The sequence below is a fragment of the Fusarium verticillioides genome, chromosome 9 (genome assembly GCF_000149555.1).
Source record: "Fusarium verticillioides 7600 chromosome 9, whole genome shotgun sequence".
Classification (NCBI taxonomy): Eukaryota; Fungi; Ascomycota; class Sordariomycetes; order Hypocreales; family Nectriaceae; genus Fusarium; species Fusarium verticillioides.
This window is the reverse complement of record NC_031683.1, coordinates 968,221-983,430: the sequence shown is the minus strand read 5'-3', so window position 1 is coordinate 983,430 and position 15,210 is coordinate 968,221. Positions and strand designations below refer to the sequence as shown.

Genomic DNA, 15,210 nt, shown 5'->3' with positions numbered 1-15,210 from the left:
AGTAAGGTATGACCTTTTATTTGAGAAGTATTGTTCTCGTATCGGCCATGAAGACGCGATATAAAAAAGCCTCACCGGATAACGCTTGTTGGTCTATTAGGCGATCTCTTTAAAAGATTGCTGAAAACAAAGAGTGGTAAAGAAAGAGGAAGTCGAGAAGCGTAGTTCACCATCTCAATCGCTCTTTCCTCCGTTGTGTTGCGGCAAAAACGCTAAAAGTGTATCGTGAGGTTGGGATATATTAATTCAATTTTCTCGCCAGAATCTCAACATCAGACAACGTGTCCGAGTGGTTAAGGAGATAGACTTGAACTCTAAAAGCTCAGATATCTATTGGCTTCGGCCTCGTAGGTTCGAATCCTGCCGTTGTCGATGTGTTTTTGATGTTTCGATACCCCAGCGTTGAACGCTCCCCATTACATTTTTGCTGTGTATCTCTCGCGACAAGAAGGAACAGTGACTGAGTTTGGGTCTAATAATCACACTGGCATGTCAATTTCTACTTGTTGCCACCAAATGTAAGCGACAATTCCTCTTGATTTGTTGGAAGTGATGCTCAAGGTGGAGAAGTGAGATGTTCCGTGGGACTCATGCTTTTGTGAGTTTCTTTGAACTCTTTGGGCACATGCAAGTCAAGAGAAACTTTCTTCCACACACGGAAACCCCCATCGCATTAATAAATTGATGATCCGGACACAATGAAGATAGTGGTCATCAACTTGAGACAAGATAAGGTTTGCCGCGTGCCCCACATTTTAACCTTACCCCACGATCGACCGTTGGAATCGCATGGCTCAAGCCACGATTTGTTCACTGACGGAAGGTACGATCAGCTTCGTCAATGGCAGGTATACATTTACAGGATTAAATGAGTATCTCCCGAGTCAGTTTGCCCTCCTCCCAAAGTCGTGCATGACTCCCCCCACAAGCAAGACCGGGCCGAGGCGTCAGAGAATAGCAATGACTATGTACATGTATAAAGCAAATATGCTTGCATGAAACTCCGTTGACAAACAAGAACGAGGCTCCAGACGAGGAGCCTTTGTGAGTTTCTAGAGATGGCCATTTAATATTCATAGCCGCGATCAATGGAGTGCGCCAACCCGGAATATATACAAAAATGTAAGTAGATCATAAGGAAGATCAAGATGTGCATGAAGGGTACAATTGTTCGAGGTCAAGGGCGCTTCAGAGACCCTTGCTGGCTATTTAGAATCGCACTGATCGGTTGCAATCAAGTTGCTGTCTCACCGTTCAGTTAGTGGGACAACTTCGTGTCCAGACATAGAAAGGTCAAAGCCAACCAGAACTACAACATTGCTGACACAGGTTAACAAACAGCAAACCCTCCGAGTCTGGCTTTTCATCTTATCTAAAAGAGAAAGAGGCATGGCAGATGGCTCATCGACGCGGCTGGAGACATCGTGTTATTCATTTACCATCCTGTCCACATTCCGAGCTTGTATGATGCACCAAACATCGCAGGCAAACATGGTATAAGGAGGACAAGTGCCGTTAACATGTTACACAACAAACAAAAGCGACTCAATTCTATTCGGAGCTGGTGCAAAACCTAAATATCTTTTCGAGGTTTAGGGTGCCTCTATCGAGCCAGCACTTCACATGGCTCTTTTCTACCATCATGGCACATCGTCAATGTCACATCGAATCACTTCTGCCCATGAAACTTATTATCTGTAACAACTGGTAATGTAACCTCAAGAGTTACTCTCTCCGCCTTATACTATTGTAACTTATTAAAAGTCTTGGAATTTCGACATTTCTTTCCATTTCACCCACATTGTAAAACAGCTATTATTCGAGAGAATCTTTCAATTGGCGTCAAGACCTTCCTTTACCGGCTCCTGAAGCCTTAAGGCCGACCGTGATTCATTGAGTTAGATGATCTAAACCAGTTTTCATCCGATGTTCATCTTTTCAACCTTTTTCTCGAGTCTCTTCTGATCCCCCCCCCCTTTTTTTTTTTTTTGGTAACCCTCTGGTTGCTGTCCATTGTCCTTGTCACATGCAATTGGGATAAGGAGTTTCCGAAGGAAGGGCCCGAAGGCCACATTGATTTTATCCAGGGCCATTTCCTCCACTTTTCTCTGGAGTTTGGTGCTTTCATCCCTCTTCTTTTATCTCCGTGATCCTCTGGTTGCTGACCCCCCCTTAAAATCATCAAAAGTTAGTCAAAGATCATTAGACTTGATGAACTTGGTGAGAACTTACAACGCGGTAGCAATTATTCGGCATTATCTTCCATTTTTTGCGTCAAGACCTTCCTTTACCGGCTCGTGAAGCCCATGGGCCGACCATAATTCATTGATGAGTTAGAAGAGATTTAGACTAGTTTTTGTCATCGAGGTTCATTTGTTCCACTTTTTCCTTCAGTTTTTTGTTCTCTTTTTTGTTCTTCTTGTTTTTTTTCTCTTCGAAACCCGCTGGTTGCTGCCCCCTTCCTAGAATCATCAAAAGTTAGTCAAAGCTTAGACTTGAACTTGGTGAACTTACAACGCGGACAATGGTGCCGGGAGGTGCGACGGACGAGCCGCCAGAGACGATCATGATATTACCAGCTACTGATAGTCAGTAATTGCATAACTTCGCATAAATAGATAACTACTTACGGAGAGACAAGCAGGCGTCTGCCGTGTGTTTGGCTTTGCGACAGACGCTACAAAAGAGTCGTTTGGGTTTTGGGGGGGGTTTGGGGAGAGAGGGGGGGCCTCGCCTCCTCTTGTGTCCAAGTTGTGGTTAAAAAGCTCGTAGTTGAACCTTGGCCTCGCCCCCACCCCGACTGGTTTCCCCCCCTTTGTCCGGAGGGTCCTACAGTGTGTTAGTACTCTTGGATGGAGGATGTCGTGGGGATGACAGGAGGAGATGGTGAAGTTGTCGTGGATATGTGATTGAACAGAGGGAGAGTATGGTTGTATACGTACGGGTTGGGCTTGGGTCTGGATAAAGAGTCAGCGTGTGCGCTCGTAAGATAAGCATGGTAGAAACTTACAGCCTCCATCGAGAGAGAGGGAAAAAAAAAGTTTTGTATATTTTTTTCTTGCTATATTTATATGTTAGTGAATCAGAATGTACAAGTAATGGATGAAATGTCTCTGAATCAAGAACCAGGAGGGGAGGTATCCTCACACCAATGAGAATAGCTGATGGGAATATAGAGGCATAGATGTTGGCGTCGAGAGTGGGCAAGATGGTTTGAGAGAGGCATAGTTGTTGGATTCTCATGAGTTGAGCACCATTCCGTGTTCATGGGGATTACGTGAGGGGGGAGTGGATGAGGAAGAGTCAGCTTTGACGAGAAATGTTCCAGTAGAACACTCACGGCCGCGGACAAAAGAGCAAGATGAATGTAGCAAAAACTCACGGTAGCCATTGTGACGCGACTCTCGTCAGGTCTCTTTGAGATGGGTCGAGCTTCTCATGTTGAAGATGATGGTTTGTTGCATTTCAAGGAGGCAAATGAAGTTGTGAGAGAAAGAGAAAGAGTTCAGTTCCCCTCACGCGCACAAGGAAATCACCTCCAGCACGACTCGCGTGTTGCGGCAGGTAGAACATATGCTCCTGACCAACTTAGGAGGCAGTTTAGGTACTCGAGGGTAAAGGAAGTTTGGCACCGGCAGGCAGATGTAGCCAGTGCACCTACCCACTAACACTTGCAGAACATAATGGGAGATAGGTAAGTGCAGACCTATATCGTAGGTAGCCATCGGATATAGATGGGCTAATGGGCTAAATTTAGAGTATCTTTCCTAAGTTTAGGATACTTAGTGCCTAAATTTATAAAATTTTGAGAAAGATTATGAGAACTTAGGGTGGATGGACTAAGTTTAGAGTAACGAGATGCAAGAATGGAGGGTATCAGCTGCGCCTATCGTCGTTGCCCCCCATTCCCCCCCATTAGCCGCAATATATGTTTGCGCCCCGGTTCGAAAAACGGCTGATGCCTGACGAAGCGGTCCCTGATATCCCTCCGAGGTTGATGTCCGAGGAGCGAGACGTCAACCTTTTTATATCTAACATCGTACTTGACCCACCGCTCGAGGCCTGGCACACGGATGCCCAGAGTCGGCAGCGCAAGAAGTGTCAGTGTCGTACTGATATGCTGAGAATATGGATCCCGCTTACGTTCGACACCGTAGATAGCGGGGAGTGTGTATCGAATCTTTCCCGAAGCGTAGTGCTTGAGCAACTTCTCCAGTCGAGCCTTTCGTAGAGGAGGCAGCGCTTTACGGAATGCTTTGGCATACTCTGCGCGATAGGGGTGAACTTGCCACATAGGCCATCTGTTACGTCCAATACGTATCCAGAAACGACCATCGAACAGCTTGCACCTCGCCCATCCCTTGTGACTGAAAGCATCCGGGGCATCCGTGAACTCCTCCTCTGTGTTTAGGGGCGGTGACATGTATGACGGAGGCAAGTACAGCTTTGCAACCGGAAGGGGTTGGGTTGATGTATAGGGGGCTCTAGAGAGTAGCCATCTGATGGATGTTCCTCTGACTACCGGATCAAAATACACACCAGCGGCAGTGAATGCTTTGGGCGTCGTATTAGCATCGGGAGCCATGCCGGGGACCAGAGTATTGACAACTTTTTCGAGATTTGAAAGGGGTGGGAGATGGTATTCAGGGGTGACAAAATCAATAAGTTTGCGGACTGCGATGGTCACGACAACTCTCCGACGGTCCTTCCGCAGTTCGTTATCAGGATGTAAAGAGCGTCTTTTGAAACGTTTGTTGAAGCTGCGTAGCTTTGGGAACTCTACCAGCAAAGTTCCCACATTTGGATCAAAGTTTTTAATAATGGCCTCCCGAATAAGATAGCGGCTAGCTTCTGCTTCTTCAAGCTTGGTTCTCTCTCTTGATCTCTTGGCTAGAGAGAGGATAGAAGGCTTCTGCAAGGCTTTTGGTAAGGTGTGGTTTCGGACCAGATGTCTGACAGCGTTTCGTGTTGTTAATGTAGGGTCCTTGTTAGTCGCATCTTCTACCCAAGGAATCTTATTCGCTTCGCAGGTAGCAATCAGCCTATCCTTGTCAAATTCCATAAGAGGCCGATAGATCATGACGCCGCCATCCTCAACTTCCAAGGGCTTCAGAAATGGAACGTCGGAGACTTCACGGATCTCCTCGGATCCCGGGTACGATTGAACGAGATCTTGAGGGAGATCTTCCAAGAGATTGGTATTTTCAAGGGTCAACTCGTCACGAATTCTGCGTCGTAGACGTTTCAATTCCTTCAGAGCTGGTCGGAAGCTGAGTGCAGGGGTTGATCTGAGCTGGTCGTCGAGAAGGCCACTCTTGTAGACGCCGTGTAAATCGTAGCATTCGGGTATCGAATTAGCCTCCCTTATTCCTTGCAGGCCTCGGTAACCATGCCCTCCAAGTAATCGCATGAGGACTGTCTCGTACTGGTCATCACTGTGGTGCGCAAAGAAAAGACTGTTGGAACCATGGTAGCTGCAATACCGGCCTAGTGCGCGATACCGGTAAGTTCGAGCGAGGCCCTCGACATTGGGGAGTTGACGAGGGTCGAGACCTTGACGTTTCTCATCTCGCCACGAGAGAGCAGAAACACTGGCCTTGATGTCAAGCCTTCGCAACTCTTTGGCAACCTCTGACGCCTCATGGCAGCTCCCGTCACGTAGTTTGTGGTCGACAACGAGAGCGAGAACACCATGGACTGGGTTATCTGCGACTTTCATGCCACGGAATGAGCGGACAGCTTTGGTCATGAGAAATGCGAGAGCCATTGAATCTACGCCTCCACTGATAGCCAGTACTAGAGGAGAGTTAGTCGCATATAAGACTGCAAAATATTGGGCCAATTACCTATACGCTGTGGTCTCGCAAAGCGAGCGGTTGGAAACCGAGGACGACAAATAGCGTCGACGGCATCTTTGAACTCGCTGATCTGAATTGGCCGAGGGGCATGATGAAATACACGAAAGGCCGTAGTCATTCCATTATATTTCCGGCTTGAGCCTGGAGCACAATTGGCGAAGCAGGGCTGAAGCTGAGGCTGATGCTGTTGCTGTTGCTGGAAGGAAGGGAAAAAGTGGTGATGCCGGAATTCAATTGAAGCTTGAGTGGGTCTGATTGTTTGAACTCCGTCCGAGCTAGTGGGGCCGAGCGGGTGTTGTATCACGACGGCACAGGAGCCTTTGCGAGATGAGATGTACTTGATAACTCAGGAGTGAAGTATTAGGAGTTATGAAATAAGCACCTTGATAGTGCGTATCGAGCAATCTTAGTAAACCTAGGCAAGATCCAGGGAACTGGGGTAAACTTGGGAAGATCAAGTGTATTCTGTGATAACTCAGAAAAGCCTAGACGACTTCAAGATGAACGTAGGAACTGGAAACTAAGCTAAGCTGTCTGCTCCATCGTGGCTGAGAAATGTTCACAGTGAATGGACATTTGAGACAAAGAAATCTGTTATCCTAGTAACAAGACCAAAGCTCTATTACTCTTGGCATGCCCATGTTGGCGACACCTGGGCATACCGTCTCGCTAAGAAACACCTTGAACCAATCTGAATCGATCAGTTTCGCTCAAGGCAGTGATCGACCATGGAATCACAAGCTTCTAGAAACAGCGCCGTTCACCCTGTACAACGATCAACTGCGTTAGTGCACTATAAACCAGCCACAGGTACCTATAGTTAGAAACAAAACACGACACAAGAATTAAACTTTTAATAGGTTAATAAACAACAACCGTCACTGGACCCCGTCTACCACAATCTATCAGTATCTCCTCAGTACAGGCCTCCAATAACGTAGCAGTCAGTGACAGGTTTGTCGTGTCCCGACAGAGACTCTCACTAAACCATGCGGGTAATAACTGAAGAGAAAAGACCCTCACCAACCCCTGTCACCGTCTCAAATGATTCGCCTCCAAGGCATAAAAGGGCCCTAACGAGAAAAGAGCAGAAACAGCCTTGCCAGTTTGAGTGGAGTGGGAAATGCATGTTTTGGATCATGGCCCATTACCTTGAATCTTCTGGTTGTAGCGGCCTCTTGTTGTCCTCGTGCCACCATCACAGGTTATCCTTGTCTCTACTGTACACACTACATACATACCCAAGGCCTGCATCTGCATGCTTCGTACATCCATTACACACACAGTCACGTATTGCCCTGTCTCGTCTTGTTTATTTTTACTGCTTCTTCTCAACTTTTATCCTCGTCTCAACCCTTAACTATCTCCCACTGTCGCGTTAATAACTGTTTCTCGGCCAAATATTGTCTCGTCGCTCCGCAACAAACCAAAACATCCCGCCCCATGTGATTCACAATTTACTTGCATCTTTCATCAGCTATACCAGCCTCATCGTTAGCTCTTCATCTACTTTCGCTCCGCCACAGCCGCATTCCTGAGCCTCATATACCTACCCCCTGCGCGGCTCCTAATTATCACCTTCGCAATCGTTTCATATCGAATAAGCCCTCATGGTGTCCACGCTGGAGCCTCCAACCGCCTCCTCCGTCTCCCGCCGCGGTCCATCCTCTGTCGTCTCCCGTCGATCTCAATCAGACTCGCGATCGAAACGCTACAACAGATCTCATACCGGCGGGACTTCTCACGCTCTTCACAATGACTTCCCAGTCTTTAGTAGTGGCGATGTAGAAATCATAGTCCGCGCGCGCGATACGCCTCCCGATGCTGCTCCCGTGCAGAACAGATATCTTCTTCATCGCCATACGCTCACGCGCTCGAGTGGTTTCTTTGAGACCAGCACATCAAGCCAGTGGTCTCGCGCTCGCGCACTACCGGCTGGCAACGAGCTCTCCCGCATCGGAGAGGACGGGGAACCGGATTCCGTCAGTGCAAGCGAAGTCAGCTCAGTGTCGCAAAGAGGAAGCATCCATCCACCCAGGAAGAGATGGCGATACGAGCTAGACCCCAAATCTGGACCAAACGATATTCCAATGCTGGTCCAGCGAGACGAATCGTCGCGAGATACTACACAATCCTTGTTTGGGCCTGCATCAGCTCCACCTGCAGTCAGTGCAAGAGACGCACGCTCTCAGAGTCGCTCCAAACACTCCCACTCACATTCGCGATCGTTGTCCAATTCGTCGGCCTCAAGTGGTTTCTTTCGCTCTGTCGCCAATCTCAGTCTCTCGTCCAACCACCCACCTCCAGCCCAAGAGCTGTCGCAAGCGGACGAGGACCTTTTGCGCGACTATGATAACCTCTTTCGCATATTTTACAATTACCCGCCCAACCTCGATGGTGTCAATGTCGCAGATGCCTATGTCCAATGCAAGAGCTTGCTCAACCTCGCCGACCAATATGACGCCCTTGCTGTGGTGGGACCTCGAGTTGATCACCACATGCTGCAGTTCCAGTCACGGCTCTGGAAGCAAATCGCCAAATACCCAATCTCATATTTGCGCCTCGGGTACCTAGCTCGCAGTAGGGTGATATTTCAGGAAGCCCTGATTCACGTCGTTGGGCAGTGGCCGGTCGGGGAACGCAGCCTGCGTGCAGCCCTGCCCGACATTGTCTTGGATATTATTGAGGACAAGGTTGACGAACTGGAAGATACGGTCGGCCGCATCGAGGGACGTCTGTACCGTCTTGGGCTCACCAACAGCCGTGGTGAACGTGTCGGCCCAAGCAACAACTACCTCGACTGGCTGTCCATAAGCCTCTTCCGCCAATGGCTGGCCGACAACACCTCTCCGCAGCCGCCTCCCGATCAGCGACGCAGGATGACCTCTCGTGACGGCGGCCGCAGCGTCGCCGCCTTACCCCCCGCAGCCCCGCCGTTGAATTCTGTAGGCCGTGCATATCGCCAACTCGGTTCGAATAATCCCGCATCTTTCCTCGGCCACGATGACTGCAAGCGCTTCCTCAAGCTCACTCCAGAGCTCTATAGCCGGGAGAACCTCCGGCGTTTTGAGAAGCGTCTTGATGAACTCAAGTCAATGGCCCGAGAGATCGTACGGCCTCTCATGAGCAGCAATCTCGAACTCGATATGGGCGGTACCTCACGCACCCCCGATAGTGTCTCTTACCTCACCTGCATCAACGTTGGGAACCGAGACCTGCCTTGGGTGATGGAGGATCATACAACAGTCGGGCTCGTCACCAACTGATGTGGGTGGGTGAGTGCGTTATCAGCCCTGGATTGGGGTGAAAGCGGTGGTGGTTGCGTTGATGCAATGCAACGATTTTTATGACCTGATGTTTTTATTTTTTGGATTCTTGCGGATACCCCATGCTTGGACATACTGTTGAAATTCCCCTTGTGTTTGTCTTATGTATATTCACTACTGTCTGGAACGATATGACTAAATGGTATCTAGCTCGGTATATTCTATATAGACACGGAACAGCCAGACCCTGGTTGTACTGAGGACAGTCGATATGACTCGGATGGAGCTGAGCTCTTTAATCAAATTGATAAGTGTTTCATATATTCTGCATGCGTTCCGTTGTTGTATGTGTACTTCTGTGTGAACTGCAACGCCGGAATTGAATGGTAGCATCCCTCGAGATGCTCTCGCAGTGGTGTTGCAAATCTTGGCCACCAAGTTTACCCTGTTTATCTCAAATTATTGAATCATTTCAAAAGCCATCCCTATTTAGTTATACTGAATTTGCCCGACGGTGCTTGTGGATTTGATCGGAGTCATGCCGCAGCATTTCCTTCCAAGCTCAATCCTCAAAGTAAAGAGTCCAGTAGACTGCAACAGCACATATAGGCATCGGTCTTTTTAATGAAACATTTTGTTAATTAGGGTATTACATGAAGAGATGTTTGCGTGATCATCTCATATCATGATAGAACAATTTCCTAGTGGTATCTATCCAAAACGACATTTTTGCAAACCCGCTACACCATTATCATCCAACGAGCCCCAAGTCATAAAACGCCCTTTTCCAAGCGTGACCCGAAAACTCCATCAGAAGCTGCTAGTTATTAAATACGCAAAGATATGTGAAAATGGTGATAAGGCTTAAGCGCTCTCCTTGTTGGCTCCGCTGGCCACACTGTCACGACGAGCGATGACAGCAGCCAGGGCGGTATCGTTATCATTCTCCTTCTCGTCTTCCTCTGCCGAAGAGCCAGAGTTAGGGGCAGGAGGAGCGGTGGGAGCATACTTGCTTCTCTGGCGAATCTTGGCACCGTAACGGTAGAAGATAAAGGGGATTGGTGCGAGCACAGCGGCAACACAGCCGAGAAGAGTGGCAGCATATTGAATGCCCATACCATCAAACATTTGACGGGCAAACAGGGGAAAACCAGCACCGCAGAGAGATCGAAGGAATGTGTTACCGGCGATGGCAGAGGCGGCGAACATGAGGTAGGCATCGACGAGGTAGTTGAGAGCCTGGAGGAAGATGGACATGAGACCGAAGCCAGTGAAGAGACCGCTGAGAGTGGGAACGATCCAGTGAATGTCCTTGGTGTATCCAGTCCTATCAAGAGTTAGTATTCTGTCAATTGCTGAGTTTGAGAGTAACTTACCATCCAAACCAGAAGATACCAATGGCAAAGGCGACACCACCAGCCATGATGTTTGGCAGACGCCATTCGGGAATAGGAATGCCATTGTTGGCAGCAAGCTTGCGAATGTACCAAGGCTGTTGAGCAATGACTGTAGCACCAGCGATAAGCTGACCAACAATCATACCGAAGAAGCAAAGACCGGATTGACCAGAGCTGAAGCCGTGGACGCCAACAAAGACAAGAGGGTAGGCGGTAAGGAAGAGATAGAGGAGTCCATAGATGAAACTCATATAGATGGAGAGCAGAAGAATAATGGGTTCGGTAAAGAGCAGGCGCAGAGGTCGAGAAAAGTTCTTCTGGACGAGCTCCTTGAAGTCAACCTCGATTTCCTCTTGCTTGGCATGGATACCCCAGTTCTTGGTGCGGCGTCGCAGATCAGCCGCCTTGGCGATGAGAATGACAGGTGGGTAGGTCTCCTCCAAGAAGATGATGTCGAGAATGAGAGCAGTGAAACCCATGATAGAAGCAAGATACTCAGTCCAGCGCCATCCAAGGTGAGACTCAACAATGAAACCGCCGATGAAAGGAGCCAGAAGAGGGCCAGTAAAGACGGACATTGAGAAGAGAGTAATGGCAGTTCCTCGAGTACGGTTGTCAAACATGTCGGAAAAGACAGCAGCAACGACAGCAAGAGGACAAGCACCGAAGAAACCACTGAAGAATCGGCAGAGAAGAATAGTCTGGATATCCTTGCCAGTTGCGCAGCCAATAGAAAAGACAGAGAAACCGAAGATGGAGATGAGAATTGGAAGACGACGACCGCGCAACTCAGACAGAGGAGCCCAAAGCGAGGGACCAAAAGCAAAACCAAGCACGTAAAAGGTCGTTCCCAAAAGACCAACTTCGTTGCCAACATGATACTCGTGAGCAACAACCATAGTGGCAGCGGAGAAGATGGAGGACGTGAAGGCCGATGTCATGGTGGTGAACCCCAAAACAGCAGCAGTGATAAGCTTCTTCCTCAACGGCCAATTCTGTGAATGCATAGGATCATCGGGTCCATCGAATTCAACAACATACTGCTCCTGCTCTGGCAAAGGAGGAGGATATGGCTTTCCAGCGCCAAAGTTGGGGAGAGGCTTTCTTGAAGCTCGCGACGCTGTGCGGGAACGAAGACTGCCTCCGACGGTGGCATTATGTTGGCTTCGAGCTGTTTGTATTCTGCTGAGTTCTGTAGGATGACGCTCCAGGTCGTTCTGGGTCGAGATGCGGCTGATGCTGTTGTATTGGCCAATGGAGCGGCTCCGTCGACGTGCTGAGTTCTCGGAGGATGATGAGGAGACGGTTGATGCGGAGATGACTCGTTCTATTTCAGCACTGTCGCGCTGTTGGTATCGCTGAGGAGAAGCAGCGCGTTCAGCGTCTAGCAGCTCCTGATCCACGATATTCCCCGCCATCTCGACTGTGTATTTCGACTTCAGTTCGGATGAAGGAGTCAATTGTCGAGAAAACTGGAATTAGTGAGTCTAGAGAAGTGTGCGGGCGTAGATATATGTATAGCGTCTACGTCTGGTCGCTGTAAGCTGCAGCTATGACGCTATAGGTTGGCGGGAAAAGGCGAGAATGGATGGATCGCGACGCTAATGTGATGATTTGTACGAAAAAGGTCAAGCCGAGGTCGTATGCAGGTAAGACGTTGAGAAGTTCGAGTCAGAGAAGAAGAGAGGGAATTGGCTCGATTACTTTTCGGTCTGTATCTAATCTAGAGAGGACAATGAGACAGAGCAGAACAGAACAGGGAGATTCATGATTCAAGGGGTGATGCCATCTATAAGTAAGGACAAGGTCCACTCCACTGTAAACAAAGCCCAGTCGCCAGTCCCAGTGCCAATCTCTTCCAGAACGAAAACGAGATCCATCCATTACTAACTATCGACCCAACACAAGGACTAACAGTCCTCAATCCCTGGCAACACAGAAAAATCTTCTGCTTGGTACGGAAGAGGCCCACTTGTCTTCGGCATCCACGCTCGGCACCGGCGCCGGGACAAGGCCCGAGCTGCAACAAGGGGTCATATATCCGATAAAAGTATACTATATCCGTCATGACCCTGCTGATGCACGTTGATTATTCAGAACACCCGTGTTACGGTGTTATGACTCTTTTCTCTGCGGATCATCTCGGTAAGCAAAAGATTCGGCCGTGTCTCAAGCCAACGGGGCCGAGATCCCGTGGGATGGATACCAATCTAGATATCATCGTAAATTCCAATCTTGTTCTTGATAATCAGCTCCATTGTTGGGCTTCAAAGGTTCCAAAAATGCCCCTGCCCCACTGGTTCCCCTATGTTACCTTGTAGCGATCCGATGCTTTTGAAAGGTTGTATTTGCAGATTCCTTGTAGCATTGGCCAGCTCGTTTATTTAGATGCCCCTGAGCTTGTGAACTGTATTTCACCGAAAATTGTCAGTTGCGAGAATTGGACCATCATGCACATGCTTTATTCAGCAGCTTTCAAATCCCGTTATCTTACCAAGACAGACTGCATATGCACTTCGCTCCCTTGCGCATATCGTCAACAGATCAACAGCCAATGGAGGGAGCCGGCCGAGTCGTCTCCCCTAGTGGTTCCACCTTTGAGCTTTCTGGAAAAGCTTGGACAATGCAAGGTGATGTAACAGGTTCGGCGAAAGCGATCCCTCCTCGCCATTCGCTTTTTGATGATCTTTTTTCCCTTCACTTTCCCTTGTCACTCACTCAAAACTTGCCGCTGTTTACCGCAAATAAGCCGCATTGTTTTCTTCACGATATTCCGCTTGCTACCCACCGAAGACTCTCGATCATACGGCCAAGACTTGAGATAAGGCTTTCGTGTAATGTCAATGCCAAGAAAGAATATCAGAAAATTGCAATGCCATGATATTTGTTCTATTCCAGGATATATCATCGAACGCCCCAACCATCGTCGAGTAAAGCTGTCGCTTCCTCGAGACTCAAACCCGCCGTCTCGGGATAAATGCGCCAGACCAAAAAGTAACCAACAGCACAGATACAAGCATATAACACAAATGTCCAAGATGGACTCAGCAGATCCATCAATGGTAGGAATGTCAATCCAATGACAAAGTTGGCTGCCCAGCTTGTTGATGTTGCGACTCCACTGCCGAGCGATCGAACAGCCAGAGGGAACAGCTCACTCTGCATCCATGGCACGTTGCCCAGACCGAGCGCATACGCAGCGACATAAACCATAATGCTCACGAGGATAGTGAGGGCAGCCATCTCGTGGCCCGATGTGGCAGGCGGCTCATCGGGCGTAGTATTGACTCCTGCTGCCAGCGAGAGGAACGAGAAGCCATACGCAGACAGCAGCAAGCCAGCGATCATGAATGGGATCGAGTAAAGGAGAACTCTCCTTCGTCCTATGCGATCAACAAGTCCGAGCGCAGCAACTGTGCCGAGGAAGTTTGTGACGGCAACTACCATAGAGGTAAGCGTTGGGCTTTGAAACCCAATGACTGTGAAGATGGTTGCCGAGAAGTACATAAGTGAATTCTGTAGATTGTTAGTTTCTCGTAGTGTTCGTGGTTTCCGTCATCACTTACAAAACCACAGAGCTGTTGCAAGCCTTGGAGTAGACAAGCAATGGCCAGGGCTCTCCGGTTTCTTCCTTCACTGATCAGAAGCTCCCATCCGCCGAGCCACTTCCAACGGCCAGACGCTCGGAGGTCGCGCAACCGTTGCGCCTCGTACTCGTCTCGCACTTCCAATTCGATCTCTTTAATAATGACATCCGCATTGTGTTGCAAGGTGTCGCCATTGACTCGTCGAATCACCTCCTTCGCTGTGCTAGACCTGCCAACCTTGACTAACCATCGAGGTGTCTCGGGCATGAAAGCAATCATGCTCCCTTGAACAATGGCAGGCAGAGCACCCAAGCCGACCATCCACCGCCATCCTGTCTCCGCGTGACCGTACGTCGAAAAAGCCCAACCAACGATGTACGCGATAACCTGACCCAATGTGATGAACATGATGTTCAGCGTCACCAACCGTCCACGATGCGCAGCGGGTGCTATCTCGGCTATGTAGAGCGGCACTACGAAACTGGCTGCGCCAACTCCCGCACCGATAATACACCGCCCAGCGACCATAATTGGGACTGTAGAAGACCATGCTTGTAGTAGTGCGCCGGCAATAAAGAGGATATCCGCGTAGAGGATAACGTGCTTACGCCCGAGTCGGTCGGCGAGGACGGATGAAAAGGGCGAGATTATGAGTGCAAATAGCGAGGTTGAGGATGTGATAATCGATTTGTCCATCGAGGTTAATTCGCGGTTCGAGAGTGATGTGCCTATTGAGACGAGGGTTGCGGAAACAACACCTGTGTCGTCTGCTTGCCGTCAGCACGATTTTGAGGCCAAAACATTATTCAAAAGATTCTTACATCCGAAAAGTAGACCACTGATACCAGCAGCAAACGTCAAGACCAGGACGAACAAGCTGGGCATTCCACCCTCTGTCTTGCCGGCTTCAACGGGAGACCCTTGAGCAACATCATATTCAAGCTCTTCTTCGTCGCTGTGACCCGCGATCAGCGGCGCTTGAGAGCTATCCATTCTGCTGCGTTGGGAGGTGCCGTGATGATTGTTTGGGTAGCGTCAACACGATTCCATGAGGCTGTGGTTGGTGGTCATGAGGAACTAAGGAAGTGAGAGTCGTGGACCT

General features: G+C 49.0%; 5 protein-coding genes and 1 non-coding gene across 6 annotated transcripts; 2 read left to right on the top strand and 4 right to left on the bottom strand.

The window, feature by feature from the left end:
• The first annotated feature begins 275 nt into the window (after positions 1-275).
• FVEG_16998 lies at positions 276-372 on the top strand. Its single transcript has one exon. It is a non-coding gene; the product is annotated as a tRNA-Ser (tRNA).
• Positions 373-2,138: 1,766 nt separating this feature from the next.
• Positions 2,139-3,391, bottom strand: FVEG_16997 (hypothetical protein; the record flags this gene model as incomplete). Its single annotated transcript, XM_018906232.1, has 6 exons — positions 2,139-2,171; positions 2,515-2,579; positions 2,796-2,829; positions 2,943-2,957; positions 3,011-3,061; positions 3,383-3,391. The coding sequence occupies 6 exons, from the start codon at positions 3,389-3,391 to the stop codon at positions 2,139-2,141; spliced, it is 207 nt and encodes a 68-aa protein (XP_018758772.1).
• Positions 3,392-3,886: 495 nt separating this feature from the next.
• FVEG_11296 (hypothetical protein) lies at positions 3,887-6,049 on the bottom strand (the record flags this gene model as incomplete). Its single annotated transcript, XM_018900488.1, has 2 exons — positions 5,847-6,049; positions 3,887-5,796 (listed from the first exon to the last, which is right to left on the bottom strand). Exons 1-2 carry the CDS (start codon positions 5,974-5,976, stop codon positions 3,887-3,889), a joined length of 2,040 nt encoding a protein of 679 aa, XP_018758771.1. The 5' UTR covers positions 5,977-6,049.
• A 962-nt stretch (positions 6,050-7,011) lies between these two features.
• Positions 7,012-9,495, top strand: FVEG_11295 (hypothetical protein). Its single transcript, XM_018900487.1, has one exon. The coding sequence runs from the start codon at positions 7,469-7,471 to the stop codon at positions 9,122-9,124; it is 1,656 nt and encodes a 551-aa protein (XP_018758770.1). The 5' UTR covers positions 7,012-7,468; the 3' UTR covers positions 9,125-9,495.
• A 493-nt stretch (positions 9,496-9,988) lies between these two features.
• Positions 9,989-11,939, bottom strand: FVEG_11294 (MFS transporter, DHA1 family, multidrug resistance protein; the record flags this gene model as incomplete). Its single annotated transcript, XM_018900486.1, has 2 exons — positions 9,989-10,451; positions 10,501-11,939. The coding sequence occupies 2 exons, from the start codon at positions 11,937-11,939 to the stop codon at positions 9,989-9,991; spliced, it is 1,902 nt and encodes a 633-aa protein (XP_018758769.1).
• A 1,486-nt stretch (positions 11,940-13,425) lies between these two features.
• On the bottom strand, positions 13,426-15,101 carry FVEG_11293 (hypothetical protein; the record flags this gene model as incomplete). The annotated part of the gene is made up of 3 exons (XM_018900485.1): positions 13,426-14,037; positions 14,088-14,875; positions 14,930-15,101. The coding sequence occupies 3 exons, from the start codon at positions 15,099-15,101 to the stop codon at positions 13,426-13,428; spliced, it is 1,572 nt and encodes a 523-aa protein (XP_018758768.1).
• Between the last annotated feature and the right edge of the window lie 109 nt (positions 15,102-15,210).

Coding starts and splice junctions, on each gene's coding strand:
- FVEG_11295 (XM_018900487.1), top strand. CDS start 7,469: ATGGTGTCCACGCTGGAGCCTCCAACCGCCTCCTCCGTCTCCCGCCGC.